At 52.3% G+C, this 23835-nt stretch overlaps 1 protein-coding gene and 1 long non-coding RNA gene across 7 annotated transcripts in view; one reads left to right on the forward strand and one right to left on the reverse strand.

Moving 5' to 3' along the window:
* The window catches only part of Zmiz1 (zinc finger MIZ-type containing 1), a 202740-nt gene extending 179525 nt beyond the window's left edge, over positions 1–23215 (forward strand). For 4 of the 6 annotated variants that reach the window (XM_087906211.1, XM_087906212.1, XM_087906216.1 and 1 more), the window contains 16 exons: positions 822–1039; positions 1946–2144; positions 3000–3290; positions 5836–6018; positions 6746–6823; positions 7430–7604; positions 8059–8200; positions 9503–9713; positions 10776–10881; positions 11324–11484; positions 12223–12290; positions 12482–12550; positions 12980–13224; positions 14383–14549; positions 17755–18009; positions 19414–23215. In XM_087906211.1, the coding sequence (XP_087762337.1) occupies positions 822–1039; positions 1946–2144; positions 3000–3290; positions 5836–6018; positions 6746–6823; positions 7430–7604; positions 8059–8200; positions 9503–9713; positions 10776–10881; positions 11324–11484; positions 12223–12290; positions 12482–12550; positions 12980–13224; positions 14383–14549; positions 17755–18009; positions 19414–19521 (2676 nt within the window). In that variant the 3' untranslated portion in view covers positions 19522–23215. The remainder of the gene's footprint in view (positions 1–821; positions 1040–1945; positions 2145–2999; positions 3291–5835; positions 6019–6745; positions 6824–7429; positions 7605–8058; positions 8201–9502; positions 9714–10775; positions 10882–11323; positions 11485–12222; positions 12291–12481; positions 12551–12979; positions 13225–14382; positions 14550–17754; positions 18010–19413) is intronic. The other 2 variants (XM_087906213.1, XM_087906214.1) reach the window with 2 other exon arrangements.
* LOC148122055 (uncharacterized) lies at positions 1122–6243 on the reverse strand. Its single transcript, XR_015737868.1, has 2 exons — positions 6049–6243; positions 1122–1279 (listed from the first exon to the last, which is right to left on the reverse strand). It is a non-coding gene; the product is annotated as an uncharacterized LOC148122055 (long non-coding RNA).
* Positions 23216–23835: the final 620 nt, after the last annotated feature.

The raw sequence follows: 23835 nt of genomic DNA on the forward strand, positions 1-23835 counted from the left end.
CCCCACTAGCGGGGAGGTTCTCCAGGGCACCATGCCATGACAGCCCTCCTCACGGTCTGAAGCCAGTTTTAGGACATACCCAGCTGCAGACCGTTATCACTTCAGAAAGGGTACACATTGCCTCAGGAGGGCCACAGCTGGGTCTCTAAGGACCATCCCCATTGCAAGGCCTTCTGGGAGAAAGGGGTTCTCTTCTGAGGCCATGTTTACTCTAGTAGTGTAAACAAACCCCCTATGTGTCACTGACCTCAGACTTCTAAGCTGGGAACCCTTGACCTTGAAAGGTCTGGATTAGGTTTTACCAAGATGTTACCTTTCAGTGAAGTGTGCCTTGGCCTTACAAACCCCCAGTTGCCTTCCTAATCAAGCCTGCTTTCATTCTTGTTTCTTCCTCTTTTCTCTCTCCTCCTTACCTCTGCCCTAACAGAGGGTCTCCTACTGCTGGATTTGGGCTGGGCCATCCTGAGAGGGCTATCATACTTCCCTGAACACCCACAGACAACCGCTAGGCACCCAGGCCCTATGGACAGAGCTTGTGCTTGCCAAGTACCTTACACCCCTCTCGGGAGCCTGGGGAGCACTTGAGCTGACTTTGTGAGCCTTGGCTATCCCTTTGCCTCACTCCGTCCCGGCCGAAGTTCTCAGCCCTCTCCTTTGGATCCATTTTGATCCTGGGGACTATTCAAGATACCCCATGCTTCTCTCTGTTGTGCCCGCCCTGTGGTGGTTTGCTCTTTTTCCTTCCTCTTCTCGTCTCGTCTCTCTTTGTCCACACTACCTCAGGTACTGACCTCGGTGATAGCCACTCTTTCTGTTTACAGGTCCTCGGGAACCCTATGGCCAATGCCAACAACCCTATGAATCCAGGTGGCAACCCCATGGCATCAGGCATGAGCACCAGCAACCCTGGCCTCAACTCCCCACAATTCGCAGGGCAGCAGCAACAGTTCTCCACCAAAGCTGGCCCTGCACAACCCTATATCCAACCCAACATGTATGGCCGACCCGGCTACCCTGGCAGCGGAGGCTTCGGAGCCAGGTGAGTGACCAATCTGGGTGGTGTCCTTCTGCAGTGGTATGTTAGCTCTCCCCTCCTGCCTACATCCAGAAAGGACTCTGACTTGAATTCCAGCTTCATGTTGCTTGGTCCAGGATATGAGGACAGTGGGGTAGAAAGACTACATTCTCACTTCCTTGTAAGTCAGTAAGGTGAACTGGCAGACCTGAAGAACAGTGACAATGGGCTTCACTTGTTCCAAGTTCCTTAAGTCTTACTGACCTGTAGAGGAAAGACGAAATAGAGATTAGAGCCCCCAACAGTTCAGACTGCATCAGTGAAGGGGCAGAAGCAGGCTAGCCACCCTTCCCTGTCTAGGCACCTTGACCTCAGTCCACCTAGCTGTAAGGATAAAGTTACTGGGTTTCTGGCCTTGTAGTTCAAAACCCACATCCAAGCAGCTTGAGCCGTGACTCGGCGGCTAGGAGCGCCTAACGCTCTGCTCTAGTGCCAGAGGACCCAGGTTCAAGTCCCTTTGGCGCTGCTAGCGATCAATCGATCAGCGATCAATAAGGAATCGATCACTATCGATTAATAATCTGAAAAAAAAACCACATCCACACCTCTGCCACACAGCACCATACAATTCTCAGGTCAGCATCCACTAGAAGATAAGTTGTGGTGGCCAAGGGAAAAGCAGAGAGGCTATTGGAAACCTTTAGCACCAGGTAACTAAAATTCGAGGAACAAGTGACCTAGTTATCACTAGTAGCAAGAATAGCTGCCAACCTCAGGAGTCCCAGATCTCCTGCGGGGCCTCATATCCACAAGCTGGGTGCACAGAATGCGTGGATAGAACCCTGTAGTGTTCCTCCCAGCCCCGAGCATGTCCCAGGTTCAGCTTTAGATTTGATTACTCTCTGTCTCCTCCCTGCTTCTCCTTTACAGTTACCCTGGGGGTCCTAGTGCCCCTGCCGGCATGGGCATCCCTCCACACACCCGGCCTCCTGCTGATTTTACCCAACCAGCTGCTGCTGCAGCAGCAGCTGCAGTAGCAGCAGCCGCCGCCACAGCCACTGCCACAGCCACAGCTACAGTGGCAGCCTTGCAAGAGACACAGAACAAGGATATAAACCAGTATGGACCGGTAAGGGTTCTTGCCTCCTGGTCTGGCCTCACCCAGACTGGGGAAGTCTTGAGTGTAGGTGACATGCATCTCCTTGGAAGTCCCTAAAAGGGTGTATGTTGGGGTGTGGGTGTGGTGGCATGGTTGGGTGTGGCAGGGGTTTTTGGTGTGCTGTGTTCTGCGTGGGATGGTAGCTCATGTGTGCATATGGGGAAGAGGTCCCCTGTTGGTTTCTGACTTCCTGGTTACCCAACAGTAGGCTCTGCCTAAAATCACTTTGTTACTAGCCTGTCCCCAATCACCTCTGAGGCCACTATTGTCCTATTAACCTCCTTTGTGGATTTCACCCAGGCCTTATCACAGATCCTCTGGCCTTCAGAAGGATAGGGTGGGGTGTGGAAAGGGGAGCCCCACCACTATGCAGGGCAGAAGCATGGAGGAAGGATACAGGGTGGGCAGGAGGAAGTGGGCTGTGTTAGTCACACTCAGTGTATAGAGGGTGTGTATCCATTGACCACTGACAAAGGGCAAGGCCACGGCTTTCAGGAAAGGGCTTCAGCCTCCATCCTCATCCGCCTCCTCTTCCTGTGTCCTCCCTGCCCACTCCCATCCCTGCCCACTTACCTGTCCCCTGCCTGCCTCCCTGGGAATGCTGCCTGTGCATTGGAGTGACTGCTCCTTGTCCTACCCAAACCCTAGCTGCATTTTCCCAAGAGACCTGCAGAGGGCAACAGTGAGCCCTGGAGACTTCCCAGTTTCTTGCTGCAGCCACTTGGGAAAGTGTCCCTTCCCTCTTAGTTCCCTAACCTTCCCTCCCTGCACTTTCAATGCATGTGGCATTTTATTCTTTTTTTTTTTCTTCTTCTCCCGTTGAAGGTGTGTTCCTCTTTCCAGATGGGTCCCACCCAGGCGTATAACAGCCAATTCATGAACCAACCCGGGCCTCGGGGGCCTGCCTCCATGGGGGGCAGCATGAACCCTGCCAGCATGGCAGCTGGCATGACACCCTCGGGGATGAGCGGCCCTCCCATGGGCATGAACCAGCCCCGACCACCTGGCATCAGCCCCTTTGGCACACATGGGCAAAGGATGCCCCAGCAGACCTACCCAGGCCCCCGGCCCCAGTCCCTTCCTATTCAGAGCATAAAGAGGCCCTACCCAGGAGAGGTAAGTGTGACAGCAGATGGGAGATGGGAGAGGAAGGGGCCCTGACATGAGGACCATAGGCAGAGCCTTGGAAATGGCATAGTTTGGCTGCCAGAGAACTTGAACTAAATGTTAGGCGTTGGAGCCTCAGCTCCTGACTTTTGGCATTTCTATTGTGAAAGCCCCCCAGCAAGTCACAGGGGTTTTTATTATTTATTTATCAGTGATATTGACAGTCCACCATGGCCTCTAGGCTGCCTGGTGGGCAGAGGGCAGTGGCATTGTGAAATGCTCTGCCTAGAGCAGACAGGTGTGGAAGCAGAAACCATAATGATTGCTCACTCCTGTCCAGGCTCAGATACTGACTGGATGACTTTGGGTGAGGACCTTCGTGCATGGAGCTGCCTAGGGAGCGAGGGCTACCACCAGACCTTCTAGTACATGCTGTCTGTATCAGGGAGGCCATCAGATGACAGCAGTGTGTCCCAAGGGTTTAACTCCATGATAGTTACGCTGCTGGGAGTAGTACCTGCTCTGACGTCACCCAGCAGAGGCGCTGGTAGAAACAGTCCCAGCAGACTGTCCCCAACTCCCTGTAAGGTCGGGGGAAAGGAAGTCACCAGGCCTCAGTGATACTCAGAAAACCGCTGGCCAACACAGAGATCAGGATCCTGGCCCAGTAGATGCCCCCTGCCCACCCGAGTGAAGTTTGTCTTTGGCACACCCCATGAAGCCCCTTCCTGAACATGGCACCCCAGCTCTCCATCCTCTCAGATCACGTCCTTCTTGCTGGTCAAGACCGTGGCCTGAATCAGATTTCTATCCCAAAGAGCCTAAGTTCTCTATGTCCCCACAGGTCCCTTTAGCAGTCACTCTCATAGAGAAGGGATGTTGTGGTAACTGGTGTAGGTGTCCTAAGCCTGAGGCTCAAGAGTAGGGGCTAGGTGCTTCCTGTACATCCAGGAGGCTAGCTCAAGCCCCGAGCCTCAACCTAATGGGCACCAGTTCAGGGAGAGAAATTCAAAGGTCCATGGGTCACCTCCCAGCTCTGGTTGCCCTTGGGTGGGGGCCTTAAGCTGATGGCTTCACTCCCAGAGCACAGCCCAACACAGTTGTTTTTCTTAACACCCTACCCTCAACCTCCTGATATACCAGTGGGTACACTGGCCATGCATGTTCTGAGCTCCAGGCTGCTGCCCTAAGGCCAAAGAAGACTTGCTTATTAAGAATCCTGATTGAGGCCAAGCCCTCTGCTCTTACCAAAGGAGTCTTCCATAAAGCATTGTTACTTCCCAGATGGTCCAGGTTATAATGCTGGATGGTCCCTGTCTGGGAGCTCTGACTTCCACCTCATGGCAGCATGCTCATCCTATGTTGGAAGTGTCACAGCCTTGTTGCAGGCTGAAGTCATGTTTGACCCTCTACAGTACTCCTGTAGCCTCATGAACATGTGGGTAGCAACCATTTCATACCACGGTGAGAGCTCACTGTGGCCCAGAGCAGCCAATGGGTCCCACAGTAAGTCATGAGAAGTTCCTAAGTACTGCCCACTCTGATGTATACTTCCAGGCACTGGAACATTGTTACCAACTAGATTGGAGCCTATAATGAAAGATTCTTAGACAGGGAATATTCTTGAATAGACAGGAAAGGAACCATTGACTCCAGGAAGACGGTTCTCGATACCTACGTCACAGGTGCCCTGGATCATCCACTGTTCCAGATAGGGAAAGTGACAGAAAGTGGCACTGTCTCCTTTCTAAATCACCTCTCCAGGAGGGGCTGTCTGGCCTCTTCAGTGACTAGCTCTCCCACAGCTGTATGGAGAGTGGGTTGAAACTGATCAGAATGGAACACTGGGTTAGATGTTTTTGTTCAGTGTGAGACATAAGGACAGTGCTACCCAGATCAGCCTCGCTGCAAGGGTTGTCACCTCTTAGAAGTAAATTCTGTGACCTACATCTCCCTGACACAATGGGGAACACAGCCTGAGGAGGCACAAGGATTTGGAGACACGAAGGAGTGCTTTAGGATTGAACCCCTCAAAGACACAGCTGAGAAGCTCTGAGCATCGGGGGGAGTTCCAAGGGCACAGGCTTCCAAAAGAATAGTTTCATGGAGAGGTGGCCATGATTTGGACAGGCAGAATGTTGTTTCCCTGGATATTAGAGAAAGCAGAGGCTTCCAATACCTTCTGGCTCATTCTCTCCCTGTGATGGGTAGGAGACAGCAGAGCTAAGAGGAGGAGTTGGGGGCAGGGTTGAAGAAATAGTTCAGTGGTTAAGAGCACTGATTGCTCTTGCAGAGGAGCCAGGTTCAGCTACCAGAACCCATATGATGGCTCATACCCATCCATAACTCTAGTTCCAGGGGTACTGATACCTTCTGACTTCCACAGGTACCAGGCATACACATGGTGCACATACATATTTGTGGGAAATATGCATATGAATGTTTTTTAGAGGAAAAAAAAAATAAGCTAAACCCAGACCTGGCATTTGGATAAGTAATCTGCTTGATAACACATCACTGCTGACCTACTCCTGACCTTTCTCCGTTCCTACAGCCTAACTATGGAAACCAGCAATATGGACCAAACAGCCAGTTCCCCACCCAGCCAGGCCAATACCCCACTCCCAACCCCCCAAGGCCACTCACTTCTCCCAACTACCCTGGACAAAGGATGCCGAGCCAACCCAGCACTGGGCAGTACCCACCCCCCACGGTCAACATGGGGCAGTATTACAAGGTGAGTCCCCCCCTTACTTCAGTCACTCACATCTCTAACCCCAGTCTTCAACAGCGTTCTGATCCTGTGTGTGTTCCTGAAGGAATCAAGAGGCAGGGGGATATCCTCCTGTTCTCTGGGTGCTTAGTTGTATCTGTGGGGAGGACCCTGTTCTCATGAGTTCAGATGGCCGTCCTCTTTTCTCTTCTTCACAGTACTTGAGGTAGTGATGGCAGAGGCGGCACAATTCTGAAGGACAGAACAAAACTACCTCTGTAATCTTGAGTCTGCCCCCCCCATCGTTGTATGCTTATTACTTATTTTCCAGAGTGTCTCTGTTCTTGATCACACCCTACCTCACTTCTTTCTCGGTGTTCGCCTCTCATTTTTTCACTTTTACAGTGCTGCCGTGATAAAGATCTGTGAGCATTTAGCCTTTCCGTTGCCACTATTGCAAAATGCGTTCTCAGAAGGGAAAACCCCTCCATAGTTTACACTGCGCCAGCTTGGGTGGCCCATGGCTGTGTCTAGTTGCCATCTTGACTCCCACTTCGGCACCCTACCTGTTGCTGTTCTGGAGTCTTACTAAAGTTGCATCTGTGGAAAAAAGAGGCAGAGCTTGGGGCCTTCTGCTTCCCACCCTGGTCCCCAAGACCCTTCTTAGTTCCCTCTTTCCCAGCACACTCCTGTCTCCAAGGGGGTCATGGGGCTCTTTTGCCCTCCACTCATTCCTGTTTTATTCCAACAGCCAGAACAGTTTAATGGGCAGAATAACACCTTCTCTGGAAGCAGCTACAGCAGTTACAGCCAAGGGAGCGTCAACAGGGTGAGTGCCGTGTTAGTCTTAGAAAGTCAAGCTGGCCCTCAGCAGGTGTCAGCGGGTGGCTTGAACACTTTCCCTTCCTGCCCCAGCGTCTCTGCATGTTTGTAGGATGCACAGATGGAGAATAGACTTCTTGGTCATCTGCCGAGACATAGATACTCTCAGGACCTAGAGTCCACTGCTCTGCTAGGTCACCAAGGACAAGCATGGGCCCTACAGATAATCAGACAGAGAAAGGATCCTGGGGACTGGGACTTCTCCCTGCCCCCAGCAGGTCCAGGGAATGTGGACTAGAATCACAATGTGGGGAGGCCAGCTGCCCTTTCTACTGTAGGTTAGACAAATCGTTAGTACACAGCCTATGTGTCCCCTTTGACTGATGGGATGAGCAGAGTATTTTGAAAAGGGGTAGGGTCCTTTCCCAGTCCCTCCTGTCCTCCAAAAGAAGAAGGATCCTGCAAGTGGGAGTGTCCTCTGGTGACTCCCCTCCCTTGGGATGAGGAGTAGCCCTGGGGTTGGATTTTGATGCAGACAGTTGAGTATATGTGAACATTTTCAACCAGTTGTCTTCCTGTGAGTCTATAACCTATTTCTGATATCTTTTCCCAGCCTCCCAGGCCGGTTCCTGTGGCAAATTACCCCCACTCACCTGTTCCAGGAAACCCCACACCCCCCATGACTCCCGGGAGCAGCATACCTCCCTACTTGTCCCCCAGCCAAGATGTCAAGCCACCCTTCCCACCTGACATCAAGCCAAATATGAGCGCTCTGCCACCACCCCCAGGTGAGGATCCCATATTTTCCATTCCTCTTCAGGTAGCTCCATCTGGAGCCCCCAGTGAGCAGGGTCAGAGGGTTCAGAAGCTGGGCTACCTGGGTAGGAGTTAGGCAGAAAGGGCAGAGGGACTGAAAGCAAGGATTCCTCTCTCCCTGGAACATTTGGTGTGGGGGCTGGACTGTCCATAGTCCTCCTCTCCCTTGGCCACCAAGAAGAGCCTGGGGCTTCAGGGACAGAGAGGCCAGTGAGAGAAATGGGACTGTGTGGTGGGGTGAGCCAGCTGAGCTAAAGGAAGCCACAGACTCTCAGTCATGTGCTTAAGTACATGAGTACTTTCTGGGGCTCTTGGCCCACATTCATGTTCTTTGAGCATGCTTCCCAAGGTGATGTCACATGGGTGAGTGAGTCCCACTCCAGCCCCCGGGTGCTTGCCACTTATATGATCCTTGTCTTTGCCCAGCCAACCACAATGATGAGCTACGACTCACATTCCCTGTGCGGGATGGCGTGGTTCTGGAGCCCTTCCGCCTGGAGCACAACCTGGCTGTCAGCAACCATGTGTTCCACCTGCGGCCCACGGTTCATCAGACGCTGATGTGGAGGTGAGGTGACCTGCCTGGCGGCTGCCTTGCACAGGTGCCAACAGCAGCTTCCTGCCAATCACCTCTTTGGCATCATTGATAGGGCCGTGCACTATGCAAAGCCCTGGGGATGTCACGAGGAACCCACAGGAGAGGGACTAAGCCTCAACAACTAGGAATAGCTCTTACCCTAGTTCTAAGTGTTGACAGGATTTTCCAGACGGTAGGGAGGCTAGCAGAGCCCTAAAGGCTCGGAAGAGGGTATCTTGTCAAGGTGATGAATTAGCAAAAGGAAACACCATCAGCCTGAACGTGGTTTGTGGCCAAAGCTGCCAGTGTGATGAGAGGAGGCTGTTGAGAACAGCAGAACTGGGCTAGGTAGGCTCCCCAAGCTCTGTAGATGGCAAGGAGGTGACCACTGTCTGGTACTGCTCACCCTTAGGGTTGTGCGCAAGACATGGGCCAGACTCTGTCTGGGAGGCAGGGCTTTTCCTTTTGATTGAAGGGAAGACTGAGGCTGGAGGAGTATCTTAAAGAATGTGAGTTCTCAACACACAAAGTAAAGACTTGAATTGGGGCTTATAGATTCCAAAAGCCCTCCTGATCTTTGGTCACCCAGAGACTGACGTAGAGCCCCATCCCTCCCCAGCTGCTTAGTTGAGCATCCTAAGAGCTGGAAGTGGTTCTCTGCTCCCAGTGTGTTTGAAATCACACAACTTTGGACAACCAGTGGCTGTCACAGGCAAAACAGAAGGGACATTCAGGACACAGTAGCTGAGCTGCTAAGATGGGAGTCCTGAGGCTTCAGAATACACAAACAAAATGGGCCAGAGATGCTGTTCCTGCCACCACCTGGAGATGGCCCCAAGGCCACAATCAGCATTACTGCTGGTCTGGTCAAACATCTTTCCTTTTGCCCTTCTGACTCTTAGGGAAAAAGAGTCACTCAAAGACATACAGGGTAGCCAGGGCTATGGGAGTGGCTTACATGGAAATGTAAGGGCTTGGGATGTTAGGATGGATTTGAATCAGTAGGGAAATAGAATCTCTAGGGCAACGGTTCTCAGTCTCTGAGTCTCAACCCCATTGAGGCTCATATATCAGATATTTGTATTATAATTCATAACAGTAGCAGAATAGCAGCTATGAAGTAGCAACAAAATAATTTTATGGTCGGAGATCACATGAGGAACTGCATTAAAGGGCTGCAGCATTAGGAAGGTTGAGAACCGCTGTTCTAGGGTGAGGGAGGGGAAGGCTGTGGCCCCGGGGCAGGGTCCCTAGGAACTCAGGATGATTGTGCCCATCCCATGCTCTCCTCAGGTCAGACCTGGAACTGCAGTTCAAGTGCTACCATCATGAGGATCGGCAGATGAACACCAACTGGCCAGCCTCCGTGCAGGTCAGCGTCAACGCCACACCCCTCACGATCGAGCGAGGCGACAACAAGACCTCCCACAAGCCCCTGCACCTCAAGCATGTATGCCAGCCGGGCCGTAACACCATCCAGATCACTGTCACCGCCTGCTGCTGTGTGAGTAGAGTGGGCAGACGGAACCGGGAGCGTTGCCTTGGTCTCCCTTGAGTCCTGAGGCATACATACCCTGGGACATTGTTCTCCACCCCCAAAGTGATCTAAGCTGCTGTGTTCTGGCCATTTCTGTTATACTTAGTAGTTTCTCCTTTGCACTATGCCTCCATTGGGATTCCACACACCTCCCCTTTATTCCTTGGTGCCACCCCAGGCGCAAGCACCTCATTCCAATGGCCAGGCCAAAGCTGTGATCTACTCTTACCTCATTTGAAATTTTCATATCCTCACCACCTCCCCCCATACACACCTCTGCTAAATGTGGAGTTAAATCAATTTGTGTTGTCTTAGAGGGGTTGTGGAGAAGACATATATACATGCACTCCCTCGTGCACACATGTGCACACACAGGCACATTGCATATCCCTCCAATGTCTGTGATTTGAGACCACCGCAGAACTCTCCCCCTGTCCCTAGAAATCAGAGGCTGGGACACAGGGCTTCCCTGGGATACTTAACAGGGAAGTAAATTGCCTGCCTTATTCTGTTGGTGTCTCTGAAAGATCCAAAAGGAAACACTCGGTCCTGTCTGACTATACAGAGGGGATGAGGCCAAAGAAATTGAGCCTAGAGATGGGGATGCTTCCTGAGGCTGCACCATAGCATGACAGTTGGAATCCATGATCCTAGAAGGCTTCCTAGCGGGAGGTTGGCAGAGGTGGGCCCACAAGAAGGATGGGAAGTTAGGACAGGAGAACAGGAATATACTGGAGCCTAGTCCTGGTGCCATGTGTGCTGTAACCTCAGCCAGGAAACTTCTCAGTGTAAACTCTACCATGTTAGCCTGGAGCATAGACAGTCATTTCTAAACCCAGCCTCTTAGTCCTGGGTCTCATTTTGCTTTCCAAGCCCCTCTTTCTCCCTCGTCCTGGGGTACCCTCTCCTAAAGAGGCATCATTGAGGTCCTATAAACCCTTGGGCATGGGGGAGCTTGGGTCACATATGCTGCAGACAGGGCAGGTATGGGAACTGTGGGTCACACTGAGCTTCCTGCTCTCTCTGCAGTCTCACCTCTTCGTGCTGCAGTTGGTCCACAGGCCCTCTGTGCGCTCCGTGCTGCAGGGCCTCCTCAAGAAGCGCCTACTACCTGCCGAGCACTGCATCACAAAAAGTGAGTCGGGTGGGAGGGGCTGGTCCAAGAGGTGGTAATGCCCAGGATGCCAAGCCCTAGAGCACCTCTTGTGGGCTATCTACAGTTCTGTTTCTTAGTGTTCCCCGCTCGAGCCCTTGAACACCACCGTGCAGTCTGGCTTTTATTCCTACACTCGCAGAACTAAGTGCAGAAGTGCCTGAGGGCTTTTTGGTGACCCAGTTAAATCAGAGGAGCACCCGGACTGGGTTTCTGCGAGCTTTGCAGAAAGTTCCTGTTCCTAGCGAGGGTGGAGTCTGTTCTTCAGAAAAGGGGCTCTCCTCAGTCCTTTCTCCCTCATGCATCACATGTGGAAGGTGGGGCAGGGGGTGGGGCAGGGATTTCCAGAACACGTTCAGGGACTTGCTTAGACCCAGCCTTAGCAGAACACCCAGCCCTCACCATGTGCCTCCTCCCCCCACAGTCAAGCGGAATTTCAGCAGTGTGGCCGCCTCCTCGGGCAACACAACTCTCAACGGGGAGGATGGTGTGGAGCAGACAGCCATCAAGGTGTCTCTGAAGTGCCCCATCACGTTCCGGCGCATACAGCTGCCTGCTCGAGGCCACGATTGCAAGCATGTTCAGGTGAGCAATCCCAGGAAATGCACCTCTGAGGCAGGCGCATGGAATTGGCAGGGTGACAAGGGGCCAGCTGAGGGGTCAACAGGGCCTATTGCTGACCCTGAAGGACATCATGGCCATTGGCAGCCATGCTCTCAGGTGTCTTTTTTCCTTTCAGGTCCATCTCTGGGTCCTGGTGGTGGTAGTACCAAAATACAGTTAGACAATCAGCTATTGAAGGCCAGCAGAACGTTATGACTAGACACCACAAGCTGGTTTAGGGACCTGCCCTGAGCAGGTTTTCAGGAAGGCCAGCAAAGGGTGGGGGGTGCCCAGGGTATGTGTCCTAGAACAGGGATGCAAGGATCACAGGACCCAGGTATACTGTCTTCTACAGCATGGTTCATCCTGAAAGCTGAGTGGCAGACAGACTTCCCTCTGAGTGTGTAGGTGTTGACAGGCGATGTGATCGCTTTATCTGATACAGACTGCTGAACTTGATCAGATTCGTCCTGGTTCCCTGAGCTGTACTAAAGGGACTACCAAAGGCTACACTGCTCCTGGCCTCAGTAAGAGACAAAGGCAGTGAGAATTGGATGGGGTGCAGGGTCCAGAGGGGCTTCAAGGACAGGGAAATGGTAGGTGAGGGCCGCTGCACAGGAGCAGTAGACACAGCAGGACATTCCTCCTGGGGGTCCAGAGCCACGGCAAAGGTGTCTCCTGAGAGTGCTGATCTTACCTATCTGTCTCCTGTTTCCACAGTGCTTTGACCTGGAGTCATACCTCCAACTGAATTGTGAGCGAGGGACCTGGAGGTGTCCTGTGTGCAAGTAAGTGGTGCTCACTTTGCCTGTTCTTGGGGCTCTATGCTGCTCTGTTTACCCCTCAGGTGAAGCAGGCTCCTGCAGAGGCACGGGTCTTAGTGCTGTAGCACTTGGACCTGCAGTGGCAGGATGGTGGGGATGGGTGGGCTGTGCCCTGCCTCCAGGAGCAAAGACCAAGCCTTGTTCTTCTTTTTCAGTAAAACTGCTCTGCTTGAGGGTCTAGAGGTGGATCAGTATATGTGGGGGATCCTGAATGCCATCCAACAGTAAGTGAAGTCCCCACTAGAGGGGTCCAGCCTGGCTTGGAGGAGAGAGAAGCGGGGGGGGGGGGGAGATGTAGACAGTCCTGAGTACTTCCTAGGCAGCCACCAACAACCTGCAGCCTGACCTTGGGAATTCCTGGACCTGAAGGCCAATGTGTTCTAGAAGGGACAGAACTCAGCCAGTGTAGAAACTTCTCTCTTTTTTTGGAGCGGGGGTGGGGTGGGGGCGGGGGTAGAAGGTAGAGGGAAGTTCTTGGGTCCAGCAACCCCAGGCTCTTTTTCTGAGAATCAGTGTCCCCATTTCAGCAAAGATGTGAACTCCACTAGGCCTCTGCCCTATACGCAGCTCTGACATAGGAGGGTAGACGTAATCTTGTCTCCAGAACTAGGGACTCTAAGCCTCAGTTTTGCCCCCTTTGCTCTCCCCACCAGCTCCGAGTTTGAAGAGGTCACCATTGACCCCACATGCAGCTGGCGGCCAGTGCCCATCAAATCAGACCTCCACATCAAGGATGACCCTGATGGCATCCCCTCAAAGCGGTTTAAAACCATGAGCCCCAGCCAGATGATCATGCCCAATGTCATGGAGATGATCGCTGCTCTGGGCCCTGGCCCATCTCCCTACCCCCTCCCACCGCCTCCTGGGGGCACCAGTTCCAACGACTACAGCAGCCAAGGTAAGTAATGTGGTATTGGATAGGGAGAGAAGAGGCCAATTTGGGTCCACTGGGGACTTGGAATCTCTATGTAGCAAATTGATGGTATCAGGTAGAAGAAAGGCAGAGTGGGGCCGGATAAATGGTTCAATGTTAAAAGCACTTGTATTTACAGAGGGCCTGGGTTCGATTCCCAGAACCCACATGACTCACAACCAACCATAACTGTGGTTTAAAGGGATCCAATGCTCTCTTCTGAACTCCACCTGCACCAGCCATACATGTAGTACATATACTTACGTGCAGGCAAAACATTCCACTCGTACACATAAAAAATAAGTCTTAAAAATACAAAGGGGTGGGGCAGAGGGAACATACCCTCTGAAAATAGTTCTCAGGCCTCAAGACTTGAGGGAATAATGGTTCAAGCCCAAAGATTTCACACCCTGCTCTGCCAGGTTCCCAGTCCGGCTCTTCTGCGTCTCCCACCCTCCCAGAGAGAGCCTAGGAACGGGAGCCCTATCCTGTGCTTACCCAGGCTGCTGTCACTCAGTCTCATGCTCATCAATTCCAGACTTTCGACACCACCCCGGCTGTCTTCCACTCCGTTCCTAGAAAATATCTGTCTGAGGACGGTGACCCTGTCACTCAGATCTGGCATCTTAGCTCTTCAAGGCGCCCAGATCATTAGTGGGGCAATGTCATTAGTTTACTGACTTTAGTCCACAGCCACAGGACCCTGACATCCCAGCATTCTGATTGTGTCTCACCATCACCATGGATATAGTGGCTGGAGAGGCTGGTTTATCATCTGGAGCCTGGTGCTCTTGGACACGGCGGAATAGCCCCTGGGTTTGGGGTTGGTAGGAAATATGGCCCCAGTAGGCAGCAGCCCAGCAACTCCTGTTCTCGTCTCAGACTGAGCCTCTTCCAGGGTCTCTGGCCTTTCTGCCCTTCTGTAACAGAGCAGCCCACTCACCTGGGGTGGGGGTGGTGCATTTGCACATACCTGGGGTACTCAGCCCATCCGAAAGCATGGCTGCTTCGTTATATAGCCTAAAGCAGGAGCCATTCCTGTTTCGAGGGTCGGCATGAACTTGCCTTTTTTACTCTGTCAGCTGAGGGTGACCACCTTCCCTCTAGATGACCTCCCTCCACCCCATCTTAATTCCATCCCAGGAAACAACTACCAGGGCCATGGCAACTTTGACTTCCCCCATGGGAATCCCGGAGGGACATCTATGAACGACTTCATGCATGGTCCCCCCCAGCTTTCTCACCCACCGGACATGCCCAACAACATGGCTGCCCTCGAGAAACCCCTCAGTCACCCCATGCAGGAAACTGTGAGTACCTTTAACTTGTGTCTCAGCCTTCCCATTTACCTGTGTTCCATTCCCAGCCTCATCTGGGGCTCACTGAGGCAGGGGTGTCCTCCCTTGGGATATGGTGATGTAAGTATCCTGGTTCCTTCCTCAACAAAAAGAAAAATTAAGAATTAAATCTGAGGGCTCCAAAAAAAGGGAGAAGCTGGCTGGCATGGTTGGTCCTTATCTGTTAACTTGACTGTTTTAGTGAGAACTTTGGATTCTCTTGAAATTAAGCAAGCTCCAGGCTTCCCGCTGCATCCCCATGGACCACCTCCAAGCTCCACTTACACTCCTCCAACTGTCTGCTGATTCCAGCCCCCGGGAATTAGGTCCCATGCTTAGACACTTAGTCTCCAGGGGTCTGAATCTTTCATTCGGGGTCTTGTCATCACCTGCCAAGAGGAGGTTCCCAGGACATCTGACCTCACTGAGGTCTTGCCCTCCTTGTTTTGTCTCCTGCTTACTGGCATGTTCCACATGCCTGGGAACACCCCCTTGGAGCAAGATGCACAGAGCTAACCACAAGCCATCCCTTCCCGTGGCTCTAGCAACCGTGGCAAGAGAGCTGGGCATTCTCGAGCCCTCCTCGGTTTAAATGCTAAACTGTTGTGTACTAGGTCGCAGATGCTCCTGGGTCAGGATTAATAAGGCACACTGAGCCTGTGTTCACCAAACATACCTTCTTAAGGAGTGGGGGTTTGGAAGTGACTTCTGAAAGCCTCATCATGTTAGGCTCTCACCTTAGCGGTAAGGACCACAGATAGGAAGGCCAGCCGGCCAGAGATGGTCCAGAGTTTTCCACAGTGCCTGGTAGTGGGGTTGGAGGACCTCTGTCAGAAGACTGACAGGGGTCTTCTCATCTTCTCTCACATGGCCTGGAAGAAAGGTGTCACGCATCCCTGGTTCTCAATAAGAATGAGTAGTGTGGCTGGTGATGTAGCTCCATTGGTTGAGCGCTTCCCCGGCACTGCATCGACAGGACATCATACAGATTTGCAGTCTCGTAACTCAGAGATAGAGGAAGGAGCATGAAAAGTTCAGAGTCCTCCTTGGCTGCATAGCAGGTTTGAGGTCAGCCTAGGATACTTGAGAGCCTTCCTCCCAAAAAAAAAAAAAAAACCCAGAAAGAGAAAAAAAAAAGAAAAATGCATCTTGACTCTGCCTGTGAAGGTTTCAGCTTCCAGCCACTGAACTCCTCCAAGCTCTCCAGTACCTCAGCAATCCACAGCCAGGGGACACCCACATATACTACATACCCCAAGCCCTCACAGCTACTAATCCTGGAAGGCGGTAGGGAGGACCATGGACTGTGTGTCCTCTTACAAGCCAAGCATTTTTGCTTCTTGGTTCATCCTGCCACCGAGACTGTATGTAGAGGCCTCTGTATCAGAATCAACCTAAGAGCTCCTCCAGTATTCTCCCAGGGTACACCTGGTCCTTTCTCATCTCTGTCATCTCCCCTGAAAACAACCAGACCTAGCATTGCGTTTATATCACATGGGGGAGACAATCCCAGGCCAACCCTTAGTGCATCTGCTGTCTAGAAGCAGCCTGGCCCTGTCTGAGCAGGTGGTCAGAGGGCTCTCCTGCAGTCCAGGGTAGGCTAGTTGGTTCTAGCCAAGCACTGATTTATGCAAGAATTCTCCAACACCCGGCAGCAGGATGGCAGAGAGAGTGGCGGCTGGCTCAAGGCCAAGGTGCCCTGAGCCCTGAGACAAGACCTAGCTCTTGGCAAGGTCAAGGGGACAGAGGATCAGAGATTTTGTAGGATCAGAGGGTATCATGGGATCCAAGATTTCAGCCCTGAGCTGAACTGAGCTGAGCTGTTCATGGGGGTCTGGAGTCCCTCTCTGCTCCCTCAGGATGGGTGTCGGGGAACTCTGCTGCAATGAGCTAAGTAAGAACGCCCAACTGGCTCCTCAGCACTCTGTGGCCTTTTCTTCCAGCCCCCTCACATCATGCCACATGTGGGTCACCTAGGGACCTGGACTGGGGAGCACTGTGATACTAGTGTTACATTGGAGTGGAGTCCTGTACCCCACAAAGAAAGGATACACCAGGACTTTTGGTAGAGACCAGATCACGGCAGACTTAGGGAGCAGCATTTAGCAGGAATGGGAAGAGGTACTGGGGTCTGGGAGACCAAGGGTGGCGTGATTGCCGCTTGCTAACCCAGCAAGGAAGAACCTAGAAATGGAGATGGGGCAGGTCTCATCTGAGACCAAGCAAGTATTGGGTCACCAGGCTGATGTGTCCTTGGCAGTATGTAAGTGGGACTGGTGGCCCTGTTTGAATGCATAGACCAGGCAGAAGCCTTTGCCAGTGTTTGAGGTGTTCAAAGCAGCTTCAGGCCTTCTGCTTTGAAGGGTCTCCTTGAAACAGCAAGAAGCATTCACCAAGCATGTGTATACATAAAGACCCTTATACTCACAGCCAACTGATTTTCAATGCATTGCCAATTAGAAGGCAACCCGTTAGGGTCACACTGTCCTGTTCCTCAGCAGTCCCAGCGTGAAACCCATTACTGATCAAGGTGGTATGGCCTTTAGGCTGTACCCTGAAGTGCCCCTGGCGAGCCAGATTCTCTCCCTGATCTGCCATTTTATCATCAGATGAGTTCCATCCTGGATGGGAGGCAGGCAAAGCACTTGTCTTATTGCCAGCCGGGGGCCCACTTAGGGGTGAGGGGGGGCAGTCACACTCCCAGTCCTGAGCTGCACGCCTGCCCGTGCCATGTCCACGCCTGCTCTGCACTGCCCTAGCCCTGGGGAGCCTGCACCACGCCGCCAACAGCTACCTGCTTCCCAGAAACACGTCCATTTGCTTGTCCATTCTGCCCTCGCTGTTGTTCATTGTGACAGTGTGGGGGTGGGGAGCTCTCTGGTCTAGGCCTGACTCGAGGCCCTTCCCAGGCTCTGTACAGAGTGAGACCCTTTTCCCATGTGTCCCTTTATAGCCTTCCTGGTTGTCAGTTTCTGGAAAGGATAGATTTTTTTTTTTTTTTTTTTTTTTTTTGATTTTCCGTTCTGCTCCCCAACCCCAGGTCATTGTTCTTCGTGAGGGGCTCCCTTGTTTGAGGTCCGTTACTTCCTGGTTTGTTCGGTTTTCATTTTCTCCAGGCATCCGTCGCTGTGCCTCGTCACCTCACCTCTCTTTTCTCCTGCTCTCTCCTCCTCCACAGATGCCCCACGCTGGCAGTTCTGACCAGCCCCATCCCTCCATACAACAAGGTTTGCACGTACCACACCCCAGCAGCCAGGCAGGGCCTCCATTACATCACAGTGGGGCTCCTCCTCCTTCCCAGCCTCCCCGGCAGCCACCACAGGCCGCTCCCAGCAACCATCCACACAGCGACCTGACCTTTAACCCCTCCTCAGCCTTAGAGGGTCAGGCCGGAGCACAGGGAGCATCCGACATGCCGGAACCTTCACTGGATGTAAGTTGGGGTCACCACACACCTCGGTCTGGGGCCAGGCATGGCACCGGGACCTTCCCGAGAGAAGGGGGGTACTTAAGGGCTCAAGGCCTCGGGTGGAAAAGTGGGTGGGTGGTGGGTGGGCCCCAGCCAGTCTCCTCTGATTCTAGCACTAGGATGCCCCATACAGAGATATGTCATGTGAGGCCCACCCATCAACCCCTTGGCCCAATAGTCCTGTTCCCCAGTCCTGCCCCTTTTCTACCTAGGCCCTTGCAGGGTCCCTCCAGTCAGGGCCTTGGAGATAGTACAAGAGGGTCCTTGCCCTTCTTCCCACAGCCTCCCTCACACCCCCATGTCGAGCTTGCTATTTCTGTATCTACCTTCTGGCCTGGGCAGGGGAAGGGCTAAGAATGGTGTCCCACCATCGTCTTGCTGGTCTTGTCTGCCTGCGGTTTCCTTGTCCATGTGTTTCCATTCCCCGCTTCCGCTTGCTCCATTGCTCACCCCAAGAAGCCTCTCCGTGGAATGACAGAAGATGGTTGGGAGGAAGACAGGGTCAACGTGGGCAGCTGAGACTCCAGGATCTCCCATCCTGGGGCCTCAGTGGTCTAGAAGAAGGGGGTCACAGAAAGACTGTTACTGAACACTAGCTCCTCCTACCCCCTCAGGAGCTAGGAGCTGTAGCCAGTCCCAACCCCTAGGTACTGGACTCCTGGCCCTGTGGTCAGCATCCACCCCAGTGACATCAGAGAGTGCTTGACAGGGAGAACTGTGTCGTTACCTTTGGTTTGCAGATATCTTGGTTCCTCACCAGCTCTCCCCCTCTAGTCAGACCAGTGGGATGCTTCTAGATTCTGGAGCTCCTCTGCCCCTATAGGACATACCTACTCCGAGGGTATCACATGGGGAGCAGAGACAGAGGACCACAGGGACAGGACAGGACAGCCAGCCACAGACTCAGTAAGATTCTGGGAGAAGTCTAGGGCAGCAAGCACTGTGAGGATCAGCTGTCTCTCCACGGCCTCCTTGTGCTTATGGGTGAAGCCGGATGGCTTATGCTAGCAAGTCGCTCGTGGCAGGTTCTAGGAGGACCTAGAACAGTCAAAAGAAAGCCCAGCCCTTGATCTGTAATGGGGCTGACATCAGTGCCTGAGAGGAGGGATCAGCCCAGTGAGTCTCTGCTGGTAGGCTAAGGGTTCCACTGCCCTTGGCATTTGTTGAGTGTGGGCATCCCTACCCCAGTGGTCTGGATTGGTCTTGAAGACAGCCAGCAGGCCCATACTCAACACCGTTAGTTTTCCATCTCTGAGGTAGAACTTCAGGAGGCGAGCAGAAGGAAGTGAGCAGCCAGAGAGACCCCTCACTCCTCCTCCTCCTCCTGGACCACCCTCAGCCACCTCAACCGGGCTTTTTCTCTTCTAGCTACTGCCGGAACTCACAAACCCCGACGAGCTCCTCTCCTACCTGGACCCCCCCGACCTTCCAAGCAATAGCAACGATGACCTCCTGTCTCTCTTTGAGAACAACTGAAGGCCACCTTCCATTAGGGCCATCCCTACCCACTATGCCTCCTGCCCCATCTGTCCCACATACTTTTCCTCACAGGAGCCCATGTTCAGGCCTCCTGCACCAGGACCTCAGGCTGGGGGCTGAGCGGAGCACACTAGGCAGGGAAGGCCATGTGGGTCTGCAGTCCTCTTTGCCTGAATGCTCCAGGGCCTGTGCCCAGAGTGAGCCTGAAGAAGGCCCCTGGAAGATGAACCCCAGCTGAGGGGATCCAGTCCCAGCAAGAGACATGCCAGTGGCGACTTTAGGTCCCTCCATATGTGCTGACTCCAGACGACCGACCTTCCAGTGCCCCAAAGTTCTTCCATGTTTTTAAACCATATCCCTGCCTCCTGGCCCAGAGCCTCCTTCAAGTGACTGGAACCTGAGAGAAGCCTGCACTCCCACCCCCAGGCCAGGGAAGTGGACAACCTTGGAGGAGTGGTGACAGTTTACAGCAGTGAGGAAGGCCACCCCCGTGTACACACACGCGCGCGCACACACACACACACACACACACACACACACAACACCCACAGAAAAGCACAAACCTCTGAGAAGGAGAACATCCCTCAGGGCCAAGGGTCATGGCTTTGGCCTCTGACTCCTAAGACAAGATGCCCTAGAAACACACTCTCAGCAGAAGAAAGACAAAGTGCTGTGTCTGAGAAGGCGTGCCACTCCTGAGGGGGGCCGGTGGGACACAGGTAGAGCCTTCCATGGAGCCAGGACAATGCATAGGAGGGCTCCTCAACTAAGACCAGGGCCAAACCTCACAGTGAGCAGAGAGCATGTGCACAGCGTGCACCCCACCAAAATGTGCCCTCTGTTGGGGCTTTTGGGAAGATGCCAGCCAGAGCCCAACAGGAGCAGCCAAAGCCTTGCAGCCCCAAGCTACTCCCTGCTTTTAAATGACCACAGTGGAAAGCTCTGAAGTCACCCAAGGAAAGGATCATTACATCTGGACAGCAAGCAAACCATTTCCCTCCATGTTCTCTTTCCTTCCTCCCGCCCATACATACCCTATTCCACGGGACCCACGACCCCTTGGGTTCTAGTTCTCCTTTCCCCAGCCAGCTGTAGGGGTACATGGTAGAGAGGCTGGGCAGCACAAGGCAACTTGGGCAGGAACTGGGCTTCACAGCAAGAGCCCAGGGCATCCATGTCTCTCCAAGCTGCCAACCTGGTCCTGCAGGTTCTCCACTCATGGCTGCCTCTGTCTCCAGCCCAGGCCATTGCTGTGTGCACCAGGATATCTTGGCAGGCAGCTTGTGGCGTCGACGAAGCTGCCTGCCATTCTCTGTATCCTTCCACCCAGAGCTCGCGCTACACTCCTGCTCACCCAGCAAGTGCAGCCTCTGGTCCTGCTGTTCACTCCATCCAGCTTAGAGTCCCCTGTTGGCGTGTCATACTGTCACTGCTTTGTTCCAGGCTGGTCTGTGTCCCCTGAGCCTCACGGCCTGCGGTGATGCCAGGTTGTCCAATCACATGAGTCCCATCCGTAAATTCTTTGCTCCCTTCTCCAGTGCTGCCACCCAGGGCCCTCTCCTGCCTCATGTCCGCTGTCAGCATCCTCATTCGTCATCAGCCATTGGTTTCCCTCTGTGCTCCCTGGCACTTTTACATAGATTGTACCAGAAAGGTGACCCTAACTGTTGACTTACTGTCACCCTAAAAAAAACGGCACAAGGAAAGTTGCCATCGCCCCACTCCTCTTCTTCCTTTGTCCTGTTGTTGAGGTTTTTTCAAACAATGTGTTCAGTATGCAAATCAATTATTTTAAGAATCGCTTTTGTAAATATCTTTGTGAATATTTTAGTATCGTCTTTGATAATATTCGACATTTTCATGACCTGGTTATAGCCTTTGCTGGTGTTTTTAAAATATCTTGACTCGATGAGAAAAACCAAGTTCTTTTTTTAAAAAAAACAAAACAAACAAACAACAAAAACAAGAAAACAACCAGGGCTATTTGTACAGATGAGGGAGGAGCGGAAGAGGTGGCCATGCCTGAGTTGAGCGACCAGACCACCCACTATTGAGAGCCACTCTCGGTCAGCCAGTAGGGACAACACTGCACCAGGTACTACGTGGCTGTCCCTGCCCAGTGCCTGTGTCCTGGCATACAGCCATGCTCTGTGACGGACCGTATGGATTGTTCAGCTTCAGACTGACAGATGCCTTTCTCAGAAGTTCCTGCTTCTTGCCGTGATACTGTGCCCCAGAACAGCGTGGGGTCCCTGCTGGTTCTTGTTCAAGCTGTGCCCAGGTTCTCTACAGGTTTCCAGTGCAAAAGGCCTAGACACTCCCGTCGCCTCTCCTGCCATCTCCCAGTTGGCACTGCTGAGGCTGATTTCTTAGGCTATCTCCCCGGCAAGTGCGCACCAACAAGTCCACCACCAAGCCTGAAACCCGTGCTCTGGGAATATCCCTTCCTGAGAAATGTTGAAGCTCATCCAGAGTGTGTGAGAGAGGGTACAAAGACACCTGGGGCTGGAGCCGTGCCTTGGTAGTGACAAATGCAGGTAAAGGTGACATCCGTAAGCAGAGGCAGGCACAGGCTCTAGAAAGATCCTTCCTCGGTCCTGTCTGATAATAACTTGGAGCCATAGTAACCTCAGAAATGAGGCCTCAGCTAACCACTTTACCACAACGAGCAACCCACCCATAGGCATATACCGGCTACCACTCAACAAAATGAGCTGGGAGTCCACAGGCAGATGGGAAGGGCTCCCCGCGCAGGCCATCACCCTCATCTTCTTGGTTTGAAGCTTTATCCATGTCTCATGTTCCTGTAGCCATTTTATTTTTTAAAAGATTCCTAATGCATTCTCCCTAACGGAAGCCCTAACCCCCAGAGAGCTACAGGTCTGCTCCCAATGGGCCCTTGGGCCTGACCCATCCAGACGAGGCAGTGTGAGTGGCGGCGACTCAAGGGACGTGTGTACATATGTAAATGAGAAATAGACATGTCAACAAGATGCATTCATTTCTCTCGGAATGTGTATTGTTTTTATTTTGCGAAACAAAACAACAAAAGGCTTGGAACTCCATCTTATGTGGAATACTAGATCCCATTTGTTAGCGTTTGTGACTCCACCTTTGTCTCATGTAATATACTCTGCCCCTGTGTGAAAAGGCATTTTCGTTCTGTTCTGTTTTTATTTTACCTACATGTACTATTTACCTTCAGTGTCCTGGCCCTGCCACCTGTGTATTTTTAGGGTGCTATGGAAACAATGAAGAGAAATGGGGATTTCAGAAGAAAATTGTAACCAAATTCATACTTTGTATAAGTTTTTGATATCATGATCACAGGTGATTCACACGTACACACATCCACACCCACACGTGCAGCCTGAAGTGACGTCCATGGAAACCGCCATTGTCTTTGTACATCGTATGTACACTGCAATCATTTCATACTTTTGACTGGTCAGAAAACTAATTGTGATTTCTAGTCTTGCAAAGCTGTATGTAGTTAGATGATGTGACCTCTAATATTTATCTAATAAATATGTATTCAGATGAAACCTGTATATTAGGTGTTCATGTGGTTATTTTGTATTTAAAGATCAAATTATTTGATTATTGCTAGACATTTCTATACTCTGTTGTAACACTGAGGTATCTCATTTGCTCATGTTAATTTTTTTCTAAATAAATGGACAAAAACGAAGGTTCTGGTGAGTTAGCTGTTTTGTGGTTGTTAAGGACTGGTCTGAGGGAACTGGCTTCGTTTTTTACACTACCACCCTATCCTGTCAGTCTTTGCCCACAGGCTGTGCAGAGGTTGGAATGTTGGCTTGGGAGAGTCCTGCTCCTCTGTGAGGTCCTGAAACCCTTGTGAATATAAAGAGCCTCTGGCATTGGTCTCTCCTGGTGAGAACCTGTCTCCAGCTAGCCCTGCTGAGGGCTTGTGGAACAGTTTGTGAAGGCTGGTTAAATATCAGACCATGGACAGGGCCCGTCCTGGAGTGTGCTGGGGCGTTAGGCCATCTGTGACTCAAGACTGTCGAGTAGCCCATGCTGAGTCTGACAGCCTAGGAACAGTCTGTCCATGTCAAGTCAGAGGTCCTGTCCCCAGCATCTAGTCACAGCCAGGCTTCACAAGTGCCTTGACAGCCGCTGCTCCTGCAAGTTCCAGAGTCTGTCTCCAGCCACCTGACTTTCCCCCACTGCTTCCCTGCTCTGCTCCAAGCGAAACTTGAGTTTACTATTTTACATGGGTTCTCCCTCTTCGAACCACAGTTCTAACACCCAGCACAGTCTGTACTTCTGTGAATCCAATTTAAGGTC

Source organism: Myodes glareolus, chromosome 5 (genome assembly GCF_982192425.1).
Source record: "Myodes glareolus chromosome 5, mMyoGla1.1, whole genome shotgun sequence".
In the NCBI taxonomy this organism is placed as follows: Eukaryota; Metazoa; Chordata; class Mammalia; order Rodentia; family Cricetidae; genus Myodes; species Myodes glareolus.